This window comes from Sturnus vulgaris, chromosome 1 (genome assembly GCF_052056855.1).
Source record: "Sturnus vulgaris isolate bStuVul1 chromosome 1, bStuVul1.hap1, whole genome shotgun sequence".
In the NCBI taxonomy this organism is placed as follows: Eukaryota; Metazoa; Chordata; class Aves; order Passeriformes; family Sturnidae; genus Sturnus; species Sturnus vulgaris.
In genome coordinates this window covers 57,994,072-58,018,377 of record NC_142243.1, presented here as the reverse complement: position 1 = coordinate 58,018,377, position 24,306 = coordinate 57,994,072, and the positions used below count along the sequence as shown (strand labels likewise).

General features: G+C 41.7%; 1 protein-coding gene across 4 annotated transcripts in view; it reads left to right on the top strand.

Annotated features, from left to right (window-relative positions):
* Window positions 1–23,257, top strand: part of BLVRA (biliverdin reductase A) — a 30,172-nt gene extending 6,915 nt beyond the window's left edge. Inside the window, exons 1-8 of one of the 4 annotated variants that reach the window (XM_088167496.1) lie at window positions 3,412–3,641; window positions 4,941–5,015; window positions 10,659–10,786; window positions 12,375–12,494; window positions 13,087–13,184; window positions 14,594–14,701; window positions 15,102–15,273; window positions 20,047–23,257. In XM_088167496.1, coding sequence (XP_088023622.1) covers window positions 10,668–10,786; window positions 12,375–12,494; window positions 13,087–13,184; window positions 14,594–14,701; window positions 15,102–15,273; window positions 20,047–20,320 — 891 coding nt within the window. In that variant the 5' untranslated portion in view covers window positions 3,412–3,641; window positions 4,941–5,015; window positions 10,659–10,667 and the 3' untranslated portion in view covers window positions 20,321–23,257. Of the gene's footprint in view, window positions 1–3,411; window positions 3,642–4,592; window positions 4,720–4,940; window positions 5,016–10,658; window positions 10,787–12,374; window positions 12,495–13,086; window positions 13,185–14,593; window positions 14,702–15,101; window positions 15,274–20,046 lie in introns of those variants that run through there. The other 3 variants (XM_088167487.1, XM_014883488.2, XM_088167501.1) reach the window with 3 other exon arrangements.
* Window positions 23,258–24,306: the final 1,049 nt, after the last annotated feature.

Here is a 24,306-nt window from a genome sequence, read left to right as displayed (position 1 = left end):
TGTGTGAACTCCATCATCAAGTCGGTTTATAATTTTTTATGAGTTTTGAATTCATTGCACATTCATGTTTAGGAGCTGAAATATATGTTCATCTTTCTTTAGACATGTTTTAAATATAGGTAGCTTTGGAATGGCTTTAGCCAAGTAGAATCTTCTACTTTGCTTGAAGTGGAACCAATTTGATGACAGTTTTTTGGTGTCCTTTTGGAAACTATGTGATAATAATCTGGTGATGTTGAACCTCTAAAGAGGCAGACAATTGTAAATAAGAACCAATTTGTGGGTCATTCTTTCGCTTGTTTATTAACCCTGAGTGTGAGCCTGAGTATGGTCCTGCCTTGGCATGCTTGGAGGTTCAGGTTTTGTCATGCTCAGATCTGACTGACTGTACTGTCAAATCAAAATTAGTGCTATCTCAGCCATCTTCTTGGCGTATAAAGCTACATCTCTTCGTGCAGGAATTGCAGGGTTTGATGTGAGTAGACCTAGGAATTGGGAGACCTAGGATTGGGGTTTGCTTTTTTATTGTATTCAGTTATGCACAAATAAAACATTGTTCTTCCTAAAACACTTTGTGTGGAACCTAATGTGCAGCTGCAATACTGTGGGAAATATGCTTTTAGAGATTTTCTGTAACTTTCTTAAATTTTTTTGTACTTTTTTATCAGATTTTAGGTAAGATACCAAATAACCCCTCTAGTGGCTGATACCTCGGAAAAGGTGTTTGCTTTCTTAGGGCAATATTAACAGTTGAGTAACACTTCACAACTACTTGACTCCTAAAGCACATTGAATTGCAGACTAGCTCTTCATGAGAGAGAGGCTGGCCTCTGTGATTCTTGAGTGTTGTGTTGCCCATTAAGATGAAAAATACTGAGCTCTAAAGTTAGGAGGGAGTAACTGATATCATTACTCTTCTTTCTAAACCTTCTGGTTTTCCCTGCTCACAAGCAGTTTATGACATTGATAGATTTCCAAAAGATAATGAGAATGGATAGCAACCTTTGCATTTTTCAGGCCCTACTGAGTGGTAGACTGATAAAATGACAGAGGTGATAGGGTATAATTTTTAAGATTACAACATTATGAGAAATTTTATCTATTTCCTAAGTTACCTCCATCTAGTTATTAATGAAAAAACAATTTTATATCACCGTCTATTTGTTTCTAAAAAAAGAACACTTGTCTGACTAGCTAAATTCTGTGTGTGTATTGTTTTCTTTGAAGAGAGTATGAAGCAGACATTCAGTGTTATGACTCGCTGTCATGCTAGCAATGCAGGCAGAGGATTTCATCAGCCATGGTAAGCAGTATCTTTATAGTGACTGCAGTGTGTAGTAGGAGTGCTTTTTTCATTTGGGGAATTCTCAAAATAGGTCAGCCTGTTAGAGATCTGGGATGCAGTGACCTTTAGTGGACCGGAAGATAGGTATCACCTGTTGGGTTGAGTCCATAAGGATATTAAAAGAACATACTTGTAGCTGGATATGTGTTTTGTTCTTGTGCTTACTAATATTACAGTCAACAGCAGGAACTCTTCTTAATGGGCTTGTATGAGTATTCTCATTGAGATCAGTGGGATTACTTGTGATTAAAGCTAGGCAAACATCTAATTCCTTTTAAGATTTTAGTTTCAGATTAATTTAGCAACAAGAGAAGGAAAAGAAGAAACCTATTGTTTTGTTGTTTATCGTTGGGCATTGTTTTGTATAGATATTTCAGTGCAAACTTCAGTTATAGTAGCATTTTCTAGATGTCTGATCTGTGTGGGATTTTCTGTTGTGAAGAAGAGAGGTTGTAACAATGCCTGCTTCTTACATTGCACTTCTCAGTAGGTCTGAGAGTGTTTTATGGAAGGGAGAGGTTCTCACTGTTCTGGAACTGGGAGTGATAGGAAAAAGGGGTGTGATTTGCTTGCCTTGGGTCAACCAGTGAACTTCTGTGAGAAAGTAAGAATGCAGCCTGTGGAAATACAGCTTTCCTGCTTCTGCCCAGCCCAGCTCTGCATTCTTTAGGCCCTTTGAAGAAGAAAGAGCATGTAGAAAGGACTGCAGTAATTGGCAGGAAAATTGGCAGATGTAGTAATTGAGAAAATATGTCAGAACATTTTTCTGTAATTGTTCATCATCACTTTCAGTCATGTTATAGCAAAAGGTTAGTAACCTCTTCTGGCATTAGAGTTTATCTGCAAAGCACTTGTCAGTCTATCAAGTGAGGTGGAGAAGCCTCTTCTCTCAGTAGGTGACAGCAAAAACAAAATGACCAGCATAAACAAGGGAGGGGAATGGGCTGAGATTCTTGGGCATGTCTCATGTGCTGTGCTCACATCTATACCTCTTGTGATTAGCTCTGAGCAGTTTTCCCAGAAATGAAGGTATAGATAAGTAGTTCTCCATTTTTTTTTCTGACATGAAAAGCAGTCAGTTTTAAGCAGTGTAAAAGTCAGCATGAAACAGCAATTCTTTTGTATGAAATAGGTGTTTAAGCAGAGTCTCAGTAATTAGCGTTCAGACACTTAGCTGCACAGGGGCTTTACTGTGGGGGCTTTACTGCTCTGCAGGGAAGCTAGGGGACATGGTTCATGGTCCCCAGGCACCTGACAGAGTTCAGCTTCATGATAGCTTTAGTGTTTATGCTGATGTTAAGTAAAAAACGTGGTGGAGGATGTTTCATGGGGTTTTTTTTCCTTTTTTGAGTTAGTACCATTTTTAGCTTTGTTTGGGGTTATTTTCTCAGGCACAGATCAGTAGTGTAGCAATACTGTTGTTTGGTCACCTGGAAAATTAGGGTCTGTGAATCACTGACATCTCCAAACCAGCTTGTTCTCCCGAATGGACTTTACTCCAAAGTGATTGGCTTGTTGCTTGTTAAAACTCTTCTCTTCTCTTCTCTTCTCTTCTCTTCTCTTCTCTTCTCTTCTCTTCTCTTCTCTTCTCTTCTCTTCTCTTCTCTTCTCTTCTCTTCCTTCTCTTCTCTTCTCTTCTCTTCTCTTCTCTTCTCTTCTCTTTCTCTTCTCTTCTCTTCTCTTCTCTTCTCTTCTCTTCTCTTCTCTTCTCTTCTCTTCTCTTCTCTTCTCTTCTCTTCTCTTCTCTTCTCTTCTCTTCTCTTCTCTTCTCTCTCTCCTCTCCTCTCCTCTCCTCTCCTCTCCTCTCCTCTCCTCTCCTCTCCTCTCCTCTCCTCTCCTCTCCTCTCCTCTCCTCTCCTCTCCTCTCCTCTCCTCTCCTCTCCTCTCCTCTCCTCTCCTCTCTCTCCTCTCCTCTCCTCTCCTCTCCTCTCCTCTCCTCTCCTCTCCTCTCCTCTCCTCTCCTCTCCTCTCCTCTCCTCTCCTCTCCTCTCCTCTCCTCTCCTCTCCTCTCCTCTCCTCTCCTCTCCTCTCCTCTCCTCTCCTCTCCTCCTATCACTGTGTCAAAGTCACTTTCAAAAACTGTTATAGAACATTAAAGCCTGAAAGAAATTTTGGAGACATTTTGTGGCTCTCTTTGCTTTAGGCCTATGCTAATTAGCCGCATAGAAGCAGCCTTTTGCTTGAAATAGTAGCAGTGAGGAGGCTGCAGTTATATGCAATTGTTTGTTTACCCACCAGAAGTTTCACAAGACATTCTGTAGTTCAGTGCAGAGCAGTTTCTGGAAACTTATTATAAGTAAGGGTTTTGTTTTTTTTTTAAAGGAGATATTTTTATAAAATAAAAACTGGAGTCCTTCATGTCTATCTCTAATTAATTTTTCAGGTGCCCCTAAGCAGGCTCACTACTTTCTTGGGTAGTTTCAAACTTAGCAGTGTAGGTATATTGAAATGTAATTTGAGTTTCAAACAAAATGAGTCTGACTGAAGGTAGGTCCCAGAGATATGTAGAGAAGGTATTTTAAAAGTGTTTTTCCTCTTCAGACTAGCAACCAAATCACAAAGGGCAACTACAGGCAAGAGAGCAGGACAGAATGGTCATTCTTAGCCATGCATGTACATCACAGAACTTCTGTTTCAATCCTCCATAGTGTGGAATATGTCACATATTAAAACCAGATCTTCAGGTTTTTCAGTACTTCTCATGGTTTTATATTACTTTTGTGAGATGATTTTGCTTCAAGTATGTAGTAGCAGGCTCTGGAAAGCAGCCATGTGATGGGTGTCAGGACCACTGCAGACTCCGGGGTTAGCAGAACAGTGTTTAGTGCTCAGGTATTGATACTGGAGACAGCATATCTGTTACAACTGCAATTCTTTATTATCAGCCATCTGCTGGTTAGAGTAAAGGTGCTTGTTTGGCAGCTTAACACAGCATCTGTCCATATATCAATGTAACTATATCAACTTCAGCTTTGGCAGTCAGCTGGAAAACCATAATTTAATTGGTGAACGTGCAAATAAATGTAAAACAATGCAGGCGTATTGTTCCAAGTGACATTTAAAAGCCAGGAACAAAAGTCCCCTCTGGCTGTTTCCAAAGTACAGTGGTGCCAGTCAGGATGAGAGATTGTTTTCTGCTGGCAAACCTTTGTGAGAGTTGGTGCCTTAAAGTTATAACTCGCTCAGCAGAGCCGTGTGCCTGTCAGAAGGCTGTGGCCTGGGTTGTGATAACCAGAGGTGGGTGGGAGAGATGAAGAGGTGCTGGTCAGGGTAGATATTTAAGTCCATAACAAACAGCTCTCAAGGAAAACGTGCATTTGCAAGTTGCTCTATTACTTCTATGTGCTGCTCTTTTCCTCTGAAATGTGGAGACTGTAAGTGGTCTTGGCAAGTCTTTGAGAAAATTTCTGATTCTCATTTTATGTTCAATTAATGTTTTGAAGAGAAGTGACAAAGAGTGTTGGAGCTTACCTTTCTGACTGTCTTTTTCTTGCAGAAGACTTTAGTTTTCTCTCTAGATTGCAGTAAAAGCACAGCAAAAATAATCCATCATGCTAACTGAATTCAAACAATATTTTTTTGCCTTTTTTTTAAGAGCTTCAATTGGGAACCTGTGCAGGGCTTCCTTCCAGGACGTACTTCAGCAAACTGGTTTCCTGTAGAAAAACAGGTATTTATGCCTTTGAATAGGCTGCTAAATTGGAGTATTTATGGGTTTTTCCTTTTTAAGTAATGACCCTAACAGAATCCACTCTTCAGTTTCTGCTCTCCATGCTCTGGGCAGATGTCTCATGCTAAGGGAGACAGTGAGAGCGAGATGTGGTGGCACAGGTTGTAGCATGTACCAACACCCTGAGTACAGCATCCGCCAGGTCTCTGGGTATTTGAAATCAGAAAGTTAGGGCTGAGAGAAGCCTCCAATTTTCAACTTGATGGTTTTTCAGTGGCTGCTATTTCCCAGTGAACTTTTGTTGAGGAAGATTCTGCAACCCTCATCTCAGTGCTCTGCTGCAGTAAGAGAGAAAATATTTTGTATATATCTAAACAATAAATCCATTTGAAGGGAGCTCTGGAAAACTTCCTCAGTGTTACCAAATATCAGTAAAAATAAAAGCTCCTTAATGCCAGTGTAGCATTAAGAAGCCAGCATTCTTTATTTGGCCAGATGCACAAGGGGATATCTCCTTCAAAATTCATGCACGCTGAATACAGAAATATTTTCCCAGAAATTGTTAACATATTTTTCCTCCCCTTTACATATACATTCTTTTGTCCTGGGGTCTCTTTGGTGGTCCCTGGTGGTTGGTGACCCCAAAGTCGTACCTGACTGCCTAGTAAACTGCTAAAATTTGTCACAACTGGGCTGGTTGCTTTCTAGTTCTTCTTACAGAATGGGTATGCAGTTCCATAGGCCAGTGATTTTTGAAGAATAAACATTGTGTTAACTGACCAGGTGCAGACAATTTTTCCTCTGGCAACAAATCCAGCCAGGTTTTTTGTTAGGGGAAAAGACCAGGCTGAATCCAGTAGCCTGAAAGAGGCAAGATTTCCATAGTCCCGATCCATATTCAGGCTGAAAATGTGTTCCCAGCACATGCATGCAGGGCACACATACACACCATGTATATGTACATGCATATGCATGTGTCCAGATGTAGAGATCACAGACAGAACACTCCCAGGAACACAGGGAGCACCAGCAGTTCTCCTCGTGCTCGCCTCTCTGGACTGAGCAGGATGAAGGTCTGCCAGTGAGGGTGTGTGTGTTTGTTCATGTGTACAAGGAGAATCCCTCCAGCAGCCAGGCTCAGACACTCCTGGTTCAACTGCTGAGTATGCAAAAGTGAGCTAACCTTGACAACAGTATTTTCAGATCAAATACTTACCAGTGAGGTTTCTGCTACTCTTAAGATACATGTGGCACTTTAGGCAGCACACTTTAAAACACCAGGATGAGATTGCTTCAAGAAAGTCTCCTACATCAGTGTTATGCTATTACCTGTGACATTAACTACAAAATATTTTGATTTCTGTTGTGAGTCACTCATATTTGTGGGAACAAGAGTTTGAAAACTTCAGGGAAAATGCAGGAGGCTTACTGAAATTCTTTATCTATCACGGGAGAAGGTTCTTGTACTCATTCTGTAATGTCTAGACATGCCATGAGAAATTTTCTTGAAGGGGAGATAATTCCTAAGTTCTGCCTTTTAGCTTGCTTCTGCACTACTTTGCATGGCCTTAGTGATGTTGCACAAAACAGGTAAGCCTTGCTTCCCTCAGCCTTATTTCAGTGAGTGTTAGCAGTTTTGAGATGTTGGGTCACACTTGAGATTGCACTGGGGAGGAACCCTGTTGCTGGGTGACAGATTCCTTTGGACTTACTCCATTGTTTGTTTTGCTGCTAAATATTCCTGCTTTGCTGCTGAATTTTGCAAGAATATTTTGGTATAGACCACGTTTGGTTTTTTTTTTTTTTGTGTTAATTGCTACAGAGTACCCTAGATTTAATGGAGGAAATACACAGCAGAACCATAGAAAGCTCAAGAGCAGAGGAGTCATGGTTCTATGATATATTGGTGTAGAATAAATTATCCTCTTCAGCTATTTGCCTTTCTCAGCTCTTTTTCTGTGTCATTCAGGGCTCATCTCCCTTGTTAAGAGGAGCCACTTGTGCTGGCTGTCAGTGAGGAAAAGCTCCCACTGCATTCGGTGGCAGCCACCATCCCTCTTGTCCCAGGTCAGAGGGGACGTGTGGTGATCCTGGCAGGGCTGCCTGCAACCCGGGCAGGGTGGGTGCTGCTGGGATGTGGGAGGCATTCCTTAGTCACAGCACGAGAGCATGAAAGACTTCTCCTATTCTTCTCATCAGCTCTCTTTGCTTTCATGCAGGCAGTTAGGAAAGGGTGGAGAAAATGCTTTTGGACACTGGCCAATATATTTTTGTATCACTTGTAGTATGACTTTTTTTCAGTATGACGGGAACCGAAATTCAGCAGCCTTGAAAATACCTCTGAAATCCTTTTTGATAAAGCTTTAACAGAGATTACTGATTTTAAGAGAGAGGTGTGAAAAGCAGGCAGAGCAGTTTGTGATTTGGGTTTCCTTCTTCATCATTTTTGTACTTGAAAGATTTTTGTAGTTGTTATCCTGTTGTAAAGGTTTGAAAGAAGTAAATTTGTATATATTCATCTGGACTCTCAGATGAGAATTGTCTGTTCTGCTCTTACCTGGTTTGTAACCATTCTGAAAAACACCTAATTTACTTTTCTGCCTGAGCAGCTGCAGATTTTGGTGTGTGAGCAAAATAAGGGTAATAAAAAGCCACAGCAGGGATGCAAACACAGCAATTTTTCTCTTAGCTATGTGCGTAAGCAAAGGTGGTGGAACATACATTTAGTAGCTGTCTCCTTTGGTGTATTAGCCACCAAGCCCTTGACCTGGACCAAATGGCTGGTTGCTATGGCAACAAGTTGCACATTTTGTTCTTAGGTGAAAATCATCTTGCTTCTCTTAAATGTCAGTTTTGAGATCAGAAGAAACTAGGAAATTCATTTTTCAAAGGAGAGGCAAAAATATTGATGTTCAGCTACCTGAGCATCTGCAGAGATACTCTTTGTTCCCCAAAGAATTAGTCAGCTGCCTCAGTTTCTCCACTTTGTTGAAGCAGAGGTGAGCAGCTCACCAGCAAAAAAAAAAAAAAAAAAATTATTGGAAATAACATGACTGTAGGAGGTTATGGGGAATTTGTTTGCTGTATGACTCCAACTCCCAATCTGGCTGAAGGCATTGGGAAAATATTAACAGCTTAAGACTCCACTAAACTTGAAAAATTCTGAACTTGAAATAAGCTCATGATCAGCTCTTTTCAAGCTGGACTTGTGAGAGACTAGAAAGATTGATGTCTTGAGATACTGTGGGCTGCCTGTGTGTGGAGGAAGGGGCAGGTGGAGCCTTGCTCTGGCAAAACAGTGCCCTGCCCTGTACACCCCCACCCCAGAGCCTGTATCCCTGCCTGGCAGGGGCTGCCAATCCCTGCTCCATGCCTGCCTCTGGAGCCCCTAACCCAGCTCCTGAGTGGCCACATGACCAGAAGTCCCACTTGGGGGAATGGCCCAGGAAGGCCACGAGGTATTTAAGGCTGAACACAAGTCGGATGTCTTGGCTCTACCTCCTCTTGGAAGATCTGTTTGTACACTGCTGGAACCAAGGAGCTGATACCTATATTTGTTTTTTTCTATATATTTTCTCTTTTTCTTTCTTTTTGCTCTCTCTTCTTCTAATTCCCTCTTCTTGGATTTTTGAGTAACTTAAAATTGAACTTAAGAGTTTGCAAAATTGAATGAGTTAATGCTTTGAAAAGTGTTTTCTGTTGATTGAATGTTGCACTAAACTTGCCAGATTTCTCTGATTTTCTAAAGTTACCAGTAAAATCTTTTTTGTTGTTTTGACCTCTTGAGAATACCTCTCAGTACTTCTGTGCATCTAACTCAGAGTACATGAACAACTGTAAGCCCTTTTAAAAGTCTCGTTGATCAAGGTTGTTTGGAGTCTTACAATACTAAAAACATTCTTGCTGTGACAGTGGTCAAACGCTGTGGCAGGGGCATGGGACGCTGAAGGATTGCCAGCCATGGGGGCAGTCAGAACTCAGGATGACCCTGGTGCAGCTGAGTGGATTTTGGATGGGGTGACCTTCTGGGGCTCCTTCCAGCTGAGGTCATTCTGCAAGTCTGTCTCTTTTTCTCTTTGGCCATAGAGAAAAGCAAATGTGATGCAGAGCTCAGACCAGGACTCTGCCTATGGGTGGTACTGAAAATTAGTTTTGTGGTTGTGTTTTCCTCCTTTTTCTCCCTCCTCTCTTAGCCCTACACACTTCCCTGGTGAATAGTGTCATCATGCCATACCTCAAATACTTGGTGATGTCACTGTAATTCCCCTAGAGAACTCTTTGATATGTCACTAATTTATTTTCTTATACTAACCATGCTGCTCTGTGTTTTACCTTTGTATCTTTTTGGCATATATAAAGTGAGTGGCATTCAGTGCCGTAAGCAGGAGCTTAAAGGAAAACAAAATACAGACATGGCATGTGACTGGAGAAGGGATTTTTTTTTTTCCTTTGTGCCAGCAGCTGTCAACCTCTTGCACTGCCAGAACAGTCACTTATGTCTTTGCTGCTGCACTGTGATCCTGTCAGACAAGAGGCACAAGGTGGAGTTAAGTGGGGTTGTCCATTTACCCATCTCAATCTCAGAAAGATGTGAAGGGCTGCAGCCAAGTAGTGTAAACAATCTAAAGAGTTCACTCAAGTGAAGGGATTGGCAGTGGCAGGAAGAAGACTGAAGCAGAAGAAATAGAGATTGAAGGGATACTTTCATGAGATGGTAGGAACAAAAAATGAAGAGGGTCTGATCTGACCTGACCTGACTCATTTTAGGCCACTTTCCTGTAAATCTTCAATTAATTTAGAAAGCGTTGGTAGTCCTCAGGGTGAACAGTGCAGGTTTGAAAGGTTTAATCAGTTGCCAAGTGCTTCTGCAGATCAGCAGCAAATCATAGAACCAACAGAAGAATTTATTGCCAGAGGCCCAGCAGCCCAGCCAGTGAGTGCAATCAATACCTGTCTCACTGTTGTGTCAACAACTGCATTTGGGAGATGTAAACCTTAGACATGCCTGCTTGTCATTAAAGAGATGCCAGAACGTTCTTTGTGCATGAAAATGTTAAGCAAGTGTCTTGATCAAATTAGATGGTTGGTTACAGCCTGACATTGTAGGATGTGCTGGTGGTTACATTGGGAATGAAAAGATGCTTTTTGCTTCCTGTTCCAAGGTATTCCAGCTATGCTGCTGAGCACTGGGACTGTCTGTGTGGCACCGTGCTGCAGATGCTCAGGAAGTCAGCAGGGTTTATATAAAGCTCTGCTCGGTTTGCAGAACCTTTTGGCTCCTTTCCAGCTTGGAAGTAGCAATATAAATAGAATAATGTCTCACTTTTGAAGTCTGCTTTCTATTCACAGAAAGGAAGAACTTTGCTGGAGCTGTGATTTAATAGCTTTTAAATACAAAACTCAAGACCAGTCCTATGACAGGATGAACTGCTTGATCCCATTTCAATGGGATATTAGTGAGCTCAGTAGCCTATAGCATCACATCTCTGATAGCTGGTTGCTGACACTTGAATAAGGTTTGGTGCTATGAAAGTAGGGTTCAAGACTATCCATTCTCCCACCTTCCCTCCCAGTTGCGCTTGTCCCTGTTACAAGAAAAAAAAATGTTGTCTTTTTTGCTTTTTTTTTTTTTTTTTTTGACAGATTAGCAAAATGTTTGGGACGGTGGTAGTTGGAGTTGGAATTGCTGGCTTAGCACGAATCCGAGACTTGATGAATCCTATGCCTTCCAGCCCTTCTGAGCACCTGAAACTCTTTGGATTTGTCTCCAGGTTAGAAATTTCATCTTAGCATGTCTAATATATATATTGCAGTGGTTTTGGGTTTTTTTTCTTCATTTTCAAGCCAAAAGGGGAAAGTTCGTGCAAATATGCCTGTAATTCTGAGTGGCAGCTCAGAAGTGAGCACAGAAAACTTTGCAAGAGGGAACAAATCAGTTACCTTAGTGAGATCTTTCAGAAATTACTAAAATAAAAACTGAGAGATGTTCTTGCTGTAGAATCTGTGGGATAAAAAGAAGTTGTCTGACTGGAATTTCCTGTAGATTTAAGGTAGTGCAGACAATAAGTACTCTAATGATCTGGTGTCTGCATGACACTTCTAGAAATGTTTAAAAATAAGTTTTACAGACTTCTAAATTTGCAAAAACAATTTTAATGCCCCCAATACTCCAACTTCATAATCAAATTCTAGGTTTTTAAAACCAGGTATTGAATCTGTAGATTTCTAAAGAATATCCCATGATTTGCTACAGGCAATAAGGTTGCTTCTTATCCTTCTCACACTTCTTAGAGAACAAAGGTTTTTCTCACTAGTTTGGAATTGTGGAAATTCAGTGTGTACCTTCCTCTGAGCATTCCTGCTGGACTGTCTGACCAATTACAGTGGGGTGTAAAAGTTTGAAATAGTTAGGCAGTACCTTTATGGATCTCAGATTGTGAATATATTTTTCCAGCTATATTTAAATCATGCAGGGCTGTTTGAGATGGAAAAGACTGATTAGGTCACCTACTTTATCTTCCTGCCAAGTACACTTTTGGTTCTCTGATGCCTCTGCCAGTGCTACAGGTAGAGCCCTGTGGATAGGATTTCCACCACTGATTTTTTGAGAAACAATGCTGTTGAAGTGCATGATTCACAGTAGTCTTCCTTGGATCCCCATCACACACAAACATCACCCATCTTTGCTTTCAAGTCCTGCTTGTGGCCTGCCTTCCTACCCTCTGTCTCCTCTCCTAATACTGTCAAGGTGCCTGCTGCAGTCAGTAGTAATGCAAAGGGCTTTTGGAGGGATTGTGTGGTTTTCATTTTCAGCTGGAGCTGTGCTCAGCTTGCTGCCCAAGAGAGCTTTCCCCTTAGCACTGACATGCTGTGTGTGTTGCAAGGTGAGCCATCATAGCCAAGCATCTGCTTTGTCTCTCTACTCCTTGTCTGTACTTGCAGGTATGTGTGTCCCTGCCATCTTGAGTGCTTTTGCCCATGTTGTCCAGGATGGTGGGGAGACCTTCTCCCATAGGAGCACAGTCCTCTTTCAAGTCACTCTTTTACAACATCTCTTTGGTAATAATGCTTATTAAAAACCAAAACACCAAGACCAAAAAGGACTTGACAGTTCAATAGCAGGCCAGTTTCTGAACTGATAACACCACCTACACACTGGTCCATTTTTTTCAGTTCTCTTCTCCATTTCTCTTTTGTCTGTAAGTGCTCATGCTGTTCCTGGGCAGGAAACTGGTTGTTATATCCTGGTTGAACTCAGTGAGACATGGGAACAATTTTTAAGTACTGCTACACAATAAGTAGTTGGGAAGAATGGACTGTGACAATTACACTCTGGTTGTATTTATGCTAAATATGCAGGAGAAGTTTTGGCAATATTAATGAGGCTAAGCAGATTAGCCTGGAAGATGCACTGAGAAACAAAGACATCCATGCAGCCTTCATCAGCACAGAGAACAGAAGCCATGAAGAAACCATCAGGTATTTTGGGGTGTTTCCCCCCCTCTTTTCTCCCTGAGGAGCTGTGTAAAACTGTTGCAGGAGAAGATATGAACACTGAGGAAAGACTGCCAGACTAGGGGCTTGAAGTGAATGATAGTGAGTTCGCTAGAGCACCAGTAAGCCCTGGAAGAGAGTAGGATTTAAGATGCATTAATTTCCCAAGTAATTCCATTTCTACACCTCTAGGCCTGTGTTTGATGGACAGGCAGCTTAAAACAGGATTTAAAGCCTTTCCTCACAGATTATATTGTGGAAGGGTAGTCCAGTGCCCAACTGCTTACATGTCTGTAAGTCAGAAATTGCAGTGCTCAATGCTGTAGCATTTTAGCAACTTGATGTAGGTGAGTGAGGGAATTTTGTGGCAAAACAAGAATTAAAACCCCGTTCCCCTGCTGTTTAAATGTGTGGTGTAGCCACCACACCATCCTTGCTAGGAGAGTTGCCATTTATTTCTGTTACTCCATGTTGTGCATCTCTCTATGTGAAGCTGGCTGTGGAATGAGAAGCAGCTTGCACTGTGGTGAGAGAGGATTAGGATAATACTCTTTTTAATGGCTTTTATTCCTTTCAGAATGTTCTTAGAAGCTGGAAAACATGTCCTTGTTGAGTACCCCATGACTTTGTCTGCTAAGGCAGCCCATGAGCTCTGGGAGATGGCTGAGCAGAAAGGTAACACATTTGTTCTCAAGAGTGTATGCAGTCTTACCTGTTGGGTAGCACCAAAAGCACCAAACTCAAAGGCAAATCTCCAGCCTACTTGCATCACATGCAAGGGAGTATGACTGTCTCAGAGATGTACCGGTCTAGGATGTAAGACTTGTGCCAATGGGGGAACAAACACACAAATGTCAATGCTAAGAGTAAGGTATGTTTGCCCTCACAAAAACTCTAGCCTCTATTTGTGACACTTAGAATGCAGTTAAAGAGGAGAACTTATGTCACTGTGGTAGTAAAGCACTTGATGAGTGCAGCTATTGGACTTGTGCAATTCTATGTCCTCTCTCTCCCTGGAAATGAAACTGCAGACAGTTTCTCCTAGCTTCTAGCATTTGTGATGTGCTGGCCGCACACAGCTGCTCATGCTACTGTAGGCCAGCAAGGCATCCGTGTCTGAAAAACAGCTTGTCTCGAAGCAAAATCTCTTTATTTCCCAAAAGTGTGTGGTCCCATCCCAGTGGTGCAAAGGGTCAAAAGCTGGCAGTTCAGCTGGGGCCAGTGGGGATGAATGGGGCTGCAAGGAAAAGAGCAGTGCTGGGCAGAAGCAGAGTGCAAATCATTTGGACAAGCTGCACTTTCTATACCACTGCTTCTTAAAGATCTCCTTTGTGACTTTTGTCCTGAAACACTGGAGGTGTAGGATTTCTGCTTTGCTGTTTCCCTTTACCAACACCAGTTACTGTCTTGTTGCTCACCAAATGGTTTCCCATTGAGCAGAATTGATGGCTCTTTTCTTGAAGCAGCAGCAGTTAGTGTCAGCAGCCTACAATGACTCTCTTGGAAATGTTGGAAAAACATACTGAATGAGGGACATATTCAAATTGGATATTTCAGTCTATTTCAAAGTATCCAATTAATTGCAACCAAGGTAGGTACCCCTTAACATGTTGTTCCAATCTGGGTCTGAGCATTATGCTATTTTTCCCCGTTCTTTTTTCTTTCCAACTACCCTGGGAGGAAAAATGCAGAACAAGGAAATTAAGGAAATGTTAGGGGAAAGAGACTGAGAATTAATCCATCTGTTACTCTGAAGACTCGTGTTTCAGCCTTAGCCAGATACTGACTTTTATTACAGAGTTTCTGTTTAACATAGTGGCTACTGTTCCTGTAGTCTCTGCATTTGTTGTCTCCTGAAAATCCTTAACCCAGATTGATGCTTCAGATCAGGGCCCATATTTCCATGTTTGATTTTCTTCCTGACATCACTTTGTGAGCCACGCATCAGAATATTTCTGTGTGAGCCTTTACTGTTTAGGCATGACTTGGATTCACACAGAAAACTTTTATTTAATCTGTCCTGATTTTTTGCCCTTTTTTTTTTGTATGTGTGGTTTTCTTTTGTTTTGTTTTCTTAATGGCAGGTAAGGTACTCCATGTTGAGCACATTGAACTTCTTACTGAAGAGTACAAGCAGCTGAAAAAAGAGGTGGCTGGGAAAGACCTGGTGAAGGGAACATTGCATTTCACAGGTCAGTAGCTCTGAAGAAATCAAAGTCCATCTGGATTTGATCCTGAGGGATGCCAGTGCTTCCAGGCTTCATTCAGTCCTTTCACACAAGACTGTCTATAAACTGAGTAGAGACACAGGCACTGGTTCTGGATAATTCCCTTGTTGAATCCACATACACCATCCTGTCCTCAACATGTCCAGAAGGGTTTGTTGCATATGTACTTTGTGCAGCCCTCTGCCATAGCTCATCAACTGATCCATTTCAACATTAAATGTGTTTTTTGACTTTTGTGCTCAGTCTATCCACTGACCTTTCTACACCCCAGTCTTTAAGTCTGCAACACTGCAATTTCTTCATCCTTTCCTATGCAGCAGGCATTATTCTATTTCGACTTCCTCAGGAGTTTCTGTTCCACCAGGTAGCGTCCTCGATGAAAACAAATCAGGATTCCCAGCTTTCAGTGGAATTGCCCGTCTGACGTGGCTGATTGACCTCTTTGGAGACCTCACTGTTACCTCTGCCACCAGAGAGAAGCAGAAAGATAAGAATTATTCCAGAATGACTGTTCACTTTCAGACAGCAAACAAGAAGTGAGTAATGTCTGTGGCAACATGTGAACCAGGCTCCTCATGATATGCAGGAGTTCTGCATCCTCTTCTCCTCTTGTGGAAACAGAATGGGTGGAGGCTGGCATGAAAGTGTACATGTCTTTTAAAGATGCTTTTTGTAATATTGAGTTTGATTTCTCTTTTATTATGCGATGACAATATCCTTCCCATCAGCTAGGATATTTTTAATAGCCTTGCTAAAAAGTGGTATATTGTAACTATGAAGTAAGTCACCAGTATTTCATATTCTTGCTTGACTACTCAGCTTGGTCCAGAGAGTGGTGGAAACTCTCAGGTTTTGTCATTCTGGACCATCTGTGCAGCATTTATGTCCTTTCAAGTAAGCTGAAGTTACTTACAGTGTCAGTTTAGCACAACAAGATACAATTTGAGAATTACCTGACATGAAAAGGTAGAGAGAAATCATCCAATGGTATTGGAACTATGGAACTCCTTGTTCCTGTTTTTTTTCTTGGTTGCAGATATGCTGACAGACCTCTTAAAAAGCCCAAACCTAACCCAGCATTTTAGATAAGTGTTTAGTTAAGGTACTAACCTGGAGGTCTAGCTATTTGGGGAGTGAATAATCAGGGCTCCTTTGAACTCTTAATTTCACAACAGGTCTGGTTAAGCATTTCATCAGTGACTCCTACAAACCCCATTGCAGTTTATTATGGGATTATCATCTTGTTTTAGCAATCTTCCTCTCTCTTGAAATAAAACACCATTTCCAGTTCCTTTTGAAATGCAGTTGTGAGAAGACAGAACTCTGTATACGAGCTCTGTTTACCTTCTTAGCAATTTGCTAGTAACGTATGTAGCTGTAAAGATCTATATAGGGTGAGATTTTGAACTAATTCCAGCAGATGGAACTAGCGGGTGGTTTAAATATTTCCCTGGCTGTCCTCTCTCCTGGGTATCCTTAGCTGCTATGTATGATATTTGCTGGATACAGAACTGTCTCTAGATTATGCTTTTTTTCCTGCTCCTCGGCACTAACCGATATTTGCTTCTCTTGGCCACTACTATTTGTATGGATCAGTGTTTTCTCACCATAAGTGTTTTAATAAGTTTGGGGACAGTCAGTTTTATGCCTCTGGGACAATTTAGGGTGGATGGAAAATTACATAGTAATCCTGTATTATGTTCGGTGCTGGGGCCCTATTTCCTGCTTCCCCCACTGACGTCAGTGGAGTTACTGCAGTAGAGAATTTGGCCCTCTCTCTGTCAAATGAAGTTATGGCCCAGCAGTAATGGTGGTGGTGTTACGGATCTAATTTGCCCAACCTTTATTTTGATGAAGAATGGGAAAGGTCTGTACCTTTCCTGAGAGCTATCCCATCCTTTTTTGAAAGACATGAGTATGGTAACCTTGAGAAATCAGGTTAATTCATCCTATTTTCTGCCTTGGAAAATACAGCAGGTGCAGAATGCAGGAGCCTGTGTTCTGCTTGTTAAGCAGGGATTTGTGCAAAGGGTGTAGTCTGTCTCCACTGCACAGCCCACTCTGGCTACTCGTCTGGCTCTGGATGGATTTTAGAGGTGTGTGCTAATGCTGCACCCAGCTATTTGAGAGATGACCTCTGCCTCTGTTGTGTGTCCAAGACAGCTGAGCTGACAGCTTCTCTGTGATACAACATTGAGCAATCCAGGAAAAGCCAAATCTCTACTGACAGCGTCACAGGGACTGCAGTTCCTGTCCCGAGATTGCAGAGCTTGGATTCAGTAAATGTCAGAAATCAATTTTTAGTGCAAGCTGGAGAGATAGTGATTTGGGCAGCATCTCTTTTGATGTTAACTAGGGATAGGGTCCAATTGTCTAATTCACATGCAAGCTAAGGGAGCCTCTCATTGATTTAATGATAAATTAAAAATACTAGGATTTTTAAAGAGTTAAAAGGAAAATGTTTAAAATATATTGAAGACATTTTCTAAACATATTCTGACAAGAAACATTTGAAGCTATGTTTTATGGAGAGCTAAGGTTACAGAGTCTAATAAAATATCTTCAGATTGAACATTCATAGGAAATGATGAAATACATGCTTTCTGCAGAAGTTGCTGCATAAAATTTTAAGCTGAGTGGACCCAGAATTCTTTCAAGCATGAAACCAGCTTAATACTTTTGGAGGTACAAAGAGTGTTTGCTTCATATTGGTTTGTTCAGCTATTGCAGTCAAGCAAGGGCCACTCATTATTTGAGGAAAAAGGAAATAAAAAAAGAAAACAGGCTTTTTCAATGTAGCTGAGAAAATGCTATCAGTTTACAATTTGGAAAGACATAATGGCCGTAGAAAGTCAGGATGTTTTCTTCGCTACAGACTGTTTGCTTTGCAAACACTCAATATAAAGGTGGTTTGTCAGTGCTTGATTAAATTTTCTTTTTCTTTGACTACCCAACATATGTGACCTGACTTTAATTCAGATATCAAAAATGTTGGATTTGTTGCTTGTAAGTAACTCTATTAACACTTCTAAACAACTAAATGTTTCTGTAGCTAGATAATACTTCGATACAAATCTTTAATGAAAATGGGCAAATTGTCTATGAAAAAAGCTACAGCCCTTCACAATTTTCTGACATAAACTATGAATCTGTTTCTTAAGCTACAAAATTGGTTAAATAATGTGTGGACTGACAACATACTTATCTTTATAGCAAAACAAGAGGCTTATTTCATTATTGTTAATTAAAAATGAATACATTTTGCTTACCAGTCAAGTGGTACCAGCCTTTCTTTAGGAAAATTACTAAAAATCCAATTGTAGGAGAAGATAAATCTATTAGTAAATCCAGGATTTTCCTGCTCACTGATCGAAATTGGTCATTCTAATCACTTTGATTAAATTCTGCCAATTCTGCATGCTTGTGCTTCTGGTTCAGTGGCTTCCCAAGCTAGAGCAGAAGGCATACACTTGAGCCTGATCACTGGTGTGCATCTGCTCTAGATCACCCCAGGTGATCAGGGAGGTGATCCTGCACCAACAGGGCCTGTTTTGGATCATATTGAGCTCCTTGCTATTATATGATGGAGATCTTTGCCTGTGCCTGCTCAGTGGTTTCTTCATTCCTACCTACTTGAGATAGAGCAGCTTTGAATAAGAGTGCCCTGAGCCCTCAGTGACTGTTTACTATCATAGGAGTATAAAACTGGTTCTGTCAAGTCAGAGCAAAGCCCAGCTTGCTCAGCAGCCTGCCTCTGACACTGATCAACAGGCTTTACCTCAGGGAAGGAGCATGGGAACTGAGCAGTATGGCCCCCAAAACACCCTTTTGGCTTGCAGTAAAATGTAGCCCCGGGACTTCCTAAAACACATGGTGCCTTTGCATTTATTAGTGCTCTGAGATTTTTTTTGGTGCTTGCACACTTTGATTTGGGCATTTTTTCCCCCTCCAGTTGTTTCATTCTGTTCAGTCAGGTTCATTTGTCTGTACTTAGTTTGTAGGGGGAGTGGTGGGGATGTGGAAGTACAGGTGAGCAAAGAATAATTGCTACGATGACATAAATATAGAAACTGAATCCTAGAGCACAAAAGATGAGAGGTGCAGAAACATTAAGCTGAGTGCTCTGCAGAATGTGTTCAGGGCAGATTGACAAGGACTTTCTTTCCAGATCTAATGATACTGAAGATTTAATGGGCAGTACTTGGAGACAGAATTTATTCTTCGGGGCTATTGATGCCTTCATAATTTGTGAGTGGCAGATTAAAGTGGGCCATAAAGTACTGTGGAGGGGCCATCAATAACCAAGTAAGAAAAATAATGTGCATCCTCTAAACATAGGCAGTAGTGAGTGTGATGAATGAATGAACTGCAGAAAGGCAATATGGTTCAGGCAGTTGACAAAAGAGCAGGAAGGGGGAGCATCATGACTGTGGCTGGTGTTGAGGACCATTCCTCAAAGGCATCGCAGTGTTGGGTCAGAGAGTCTGTTAAGACCCCTGAAGTGGCACAGGATGTCCCATGACTCCTTTCCCCTCAGCCAAGAAGGGAAGTTGGGAAGGAAAGTGAGCTATGCAAGTCAATAGCCAATACCACCAATCTTGGTTTAGAGACTGTGCTGTCGTGTTGGTGTAAGACAGGACTCTGCTCTGATTAAGAAAGGCCTGCCTGAGAGTCTGTGTAGGTATAATTTTTAGGATCAGCATGGTGCTCCCAGTGATGAGAATGAAACATTTTAAAAGTTTAGAGAGTATGAACACTTGTGTCTGGGTCAGTGAATTTGTCCAGCTCATCCCAAATGGGTGAGGTGCAGCTCACATAGTAGCAGCTGGGTCATCATTATGTACCTGTGTGACTTAAATCTGTTCTTGCTGGAGGAATGACTAGACTGACTAGACACTGAGGACCTTTTGAGTTTAGCTGTGACTGAATTATGTACAACATTTTTGGACATTTAACTGCGGTTTGCATCCAAGTCCACAAACAGCCCACAAACTTCCTTCTTCCTTTGAAATGACTTGATGGTGCTTGCTTCACTTTGTGCATAGAGAAAACAAAGCTGGACAGAGTTTAGATGGTGTGCTGAAAGTCATGGCATGAAACAGTGGCAGAGTTAAGACTATTACCTGCTGTTGAGCTCTATAAACACAAGGCATGTTGGTCAGGACACATTGCCTAAATATGCAATGACTGATACTCAGAAATGCATTTAGTAGAGCATTTTCTGCAAATGCTGAGAAAAAAGCCCAAACAAATTGGAATTGCTGATTCAACTTCTTCATTAATACTTTTTCTCTGCTCCTTCACACTAGACCCTTAACTTGGATTGAAGAAAGGGGACCAGGGATGAGACGTGAAAAGAAAATCAACTTCTGTTTCACAAGTGGTTGCCTGGAAAACTTCCCTGAGGCCCCAAGGTCTTCCGTGGGCCTTTTCATGCAGGATCAGAACCTCTTTGCCAAGAAACTGCTGGGCCAGGTCTCCAAGGAGGAGCTGGCTGCTGAGAAATGGCGAATTTTGCGGTGTCTTGACCTTGCCGAGGTGATCCAACAGTACTGTGAAGAGCCGGAGAAAATCTATTCCTGAGACTGCTTTTACAGAAGGAAGAACATGGCAGATGGAAAAGCTGTAGGGCTAGAACTCACTGTTGCCAGCTGTTATTTCTGTTTCATTACCTTCTTTTTGACTACTTTGTGATTCCTGGGCTCTCCAGGTGTTCTGGGAGAGTCTGGGCTGTACCCCGTGCCTTCTGGTTTGCCCCAGACCAAAGCAATTCCCCTGCTCTATGCATCCCTGTCCTTTCAGGTAGTTAGGAACCTAGCAACAACCAAGCTTTCCTGTGATTCAGCTGGGAATATCCCTGAGAATAGATCCTGCAGGACTGTAAATACTATATATAATTCTCTCTCCCAGGGTCTGTCCCCCCATTCCAGATATGTCTGGAAATGAATGTCTCAATAGTATTCTTGTACTATTTTCTAGAATGAAGTTCCAGTTCCATTTTCCACTCTTTGCTTGAAATACAGAACTTGTGCTACCACAGTCCTGACCTTTTCATCCAATTGCCCTGAATTGTTCTGTGTGTTTGCTCTAATTAGTAGTTTTGCATGTTAGGTATGGGCAGAGGGCATTTTTTTGGGGGTGACTGGTTTTCATGCTGGAGGTCAACTACCATCAAATTAAATCTATATTGGTATAAAACCAGAAGAGAAGAAGAATCTTGTCTCTTGATAAAGAGATACTGATTTCATTCAGTTTCTCTGGTGCCCTGTGCCAACATAGAAATCTTTTCCCAGCAGAGATTAGAAACATGCATTGAACTAATACATTGCCTGCCTGCTCTCTACTGAACCTAAATATTTCTGGGTTTGTAATGGAAGTAGCATATTATTCTCCTTCATTTGTGTTCTAATTCAGCATGGGAGTGGATCACAGCAAAAAATAATAAGTATCTTGCATTTAAGAAAAGAAAATCACTAATGCAGTCCTGGAAACAGAGAAATTCATTAGGAGTAGTGATAAATTTAGAATAATATTGTAGAAAACAGAGCAGTTTGGAAATATGTCCCTGTGCTTATGTTGTGGTTCAACCCCAGCTGACAACTAAGCACCATACTGCTGCTTGCTTATTGTACCTCAGTGGGATGGGGGAGAGAATCAGAAAGGTAATGCTGAAAGGAAAAAAAGTGGGTTGAGATCATGACAGTTCAACAGATAAAGCAAAAGCTGCATGTGTAAGCAAAGCAAAAGAGAGAATTCATTCACTGCTTCCCATGAGCAGGCAGGTGTTCAGCCACTCCCAGGAAATCAGGGTTACATCACACACAACAGCTGCTTGGGAAAGCAAACGCCATCACTCTGAATGTCCCCCCCTCCATTCTCCTTCCCCAGCTTTATATGCAATATGGTGTGGAGTATTGCTTTGTGGTCAGCTGTGCTGGCTGTCCCCTCCCGAATTCTTGTGCACTCCCAGCCTACTTGCTGGTGGGATGGAGTGAGAAGCAGAAAAGGCCTTGAGGCTGTGCAAACAGGGCTTAGCAATAACTAAAACATCCCTGTGTTATCAACACTGTTCCCAGCAAAATCCAAAACAAAGCCCCATATTAGCTACTCTGAATCAAATTAACTTTACCCCAGCTACAACCAGCCCAGGTTATACCATATGACACCTGTGAGAATGGGTCTTTAGATTTTTACTGTAGTCACAGGATCACAGATGGAAAATATTATCACTTCCCTAAAGAAGCATTTTAGTTTCAGAAGCCTAAGTACTGCACAACGCTATTAACAATTCCTGGTTGCCTTTTACTTTCTAATTACAGCATCTGTTGGTGCTATATTAATATAGAATCAAACTTCAGTCTGTGCAATTGTTCTTTCAAATCCAAATAAACTCTTTGTGTTCTGTTTTATCATTTGGGCAACTTTTTAATGAGGGAGCAGCCTATATGTTGTGAATGTATACATAATTGCAGCCAATCAATATTGACAGTTAAAAGTTTTCCTTTGGGTAAATGTTCATTCAGTAGTTGGATACAATTCAGTCTGCTGTAAACAAGAAAGAAAAGTCTGTACAATTTTCTCCCAAATCGGTCGGATTTTAGCAGTGACTGGAGCTTGATGTGTGAATGAATTCTGCATGTGGCATTTGTTTAAATCTGTCTGTTAAAATCAGTGAAAATTCTGTTGCCTTCAGTGGTTGAGACCCGTGTGAGTTGGCAGCAGATTTGTGCAGGCAGATCCTGTGCTTGTCCACCTGAATGGATACCTTACTGAGCATTCACAGGGGCTTTTGTGCCACTGTGGTGGACATGACATGGGCAGATCTGATGTTCTGTGAGGGGGAAAAGTGGATTTTTGGCAAAGCACAAGCCGTCCATCTGTGATGAGAATGAACTAGAATCTTCTGTGTGTGTCTGCAAGGTATGACAGCCGGTGAAAGGTCCTGTTCTTTTACAAACTCCTGATCTGGGAATATGGGGTGAATGCCACTTGTTTACATGCTAACTCATAATGGGTAGCTGGGGAGGGAGGGAAAAGGGAAAGGAGATTCACACATCTCTAGGCATCAGAATTAGTCAGCACATCTCCCTGAGCATGCTCTGCAATTGCTGGTGAGAGCAGTATTTCCCTAGGAAACAAGGAATAAATTCATGGGAGTTGTGCAGAGCTGCACTATAATATCGTGCAGTGAATTATCATCTGGAAAAGCTTGTTTCTACAGAGAGCACCTGGGGAAACGAGCTGGTTAAATTGAGCTAGGGAAGACAGATGCCTAGAGCTTGGATATCCCACTCTCTCCTTCATTCCCCTCCCATTCCTTCCAGCTAACCTGCTTACCTACTACTGTCTGTCCTGCTCCTGGGAGCCTGCATCATTTAAATGGCTTTTCCTTCTGCCTTGTAAATTTGCCAAGGTATTGTGATCGTTTGTATATGGGAGCTACTGGATGTCCAGTTCCGAATGTTTGTATTGTTTAACCAGGTGTGAAATTCACCAATAAAATACTGGAATTCTCAATCATTCTTTTTGTTCCTTTTGTCCTTCATTAGCAGTTCCCATTGCCTGTGCTGAAAGTGGGTCTGTTCTAACTGGTTTTCTCCCCCTTTTCACTCCTCAAGGCCTGTGAAATCCTGCCAGGATCTACAGGCTGTGATAATATCCTAAAGACCTCAGCTGCCTCCTTCTCCTGTTTCATAGTTCTGAATACAGGTATGGTAGGATTTGTGACCTTATCTCATCTCATGAGCTCTCCCACAGAATTCCTGCCCTTTCTGTGCCATCTGACACTTACCAAGAGTACTGGTAAGTCTAAATCTTGCTGTACACTTCCAGTTTCCCATTCACAACAACCTGGTTTATTTGAGGAACCTTATTGAATGTGCTAGGTAGAATCTAAAACAAGTATTGAAATGGGTTTTCTTGGGCTTTTAATAAACTGCTTTCTCTTAGCAGAAATGACTAGAGTTTTTCAGATAACATTTGGTGTAGCCTGAACCCAGGCAGTTTTAGAGATACAGAGGTATGGAAAGCCAGGTATAAGATGTGACATGAGCAGTTTATTTTGTTCATTAGATGTAGCTGATTTTCTACTCATTCTGGAAATCACCCTACTTCTGTGGAACAGTCTAGGAATTCCTTTGCAGGAACTTCGTTAACTGCCTGATGCTATGAGTTTTCCTGGAAAGTGCTATGATACACAATGTTACTACATGGAGGGGAGATACTCCTTTCCTGACAGAGGCTGGAGATTGACTCTGGCAGATGAGAGATGTGGAGTCACTAATTGCAGCAAGCCAGCTGAAACCTGGAAAAAGTGGTTTGATCCAAAGCCCTTCTCAGAGGGCTAGATGTCATGGGAATGGAAAATTTTCAGAAAGCAAAGAAACTAGATGTTGGTATGAGGAGCTAGAAAGCTGCGTGAGAAGATCTGGCGGAGATGGAGAGATGGGTATCATTCTGGGATCAACCTGAGAACTTGTTCTGTGGGTCCTGGGAACAGGGTCTAATTTACCTGTGTCATTATTTAGGGTTATCAGGAACAGTATGGGAACATGAGAGGCTGGATCAGG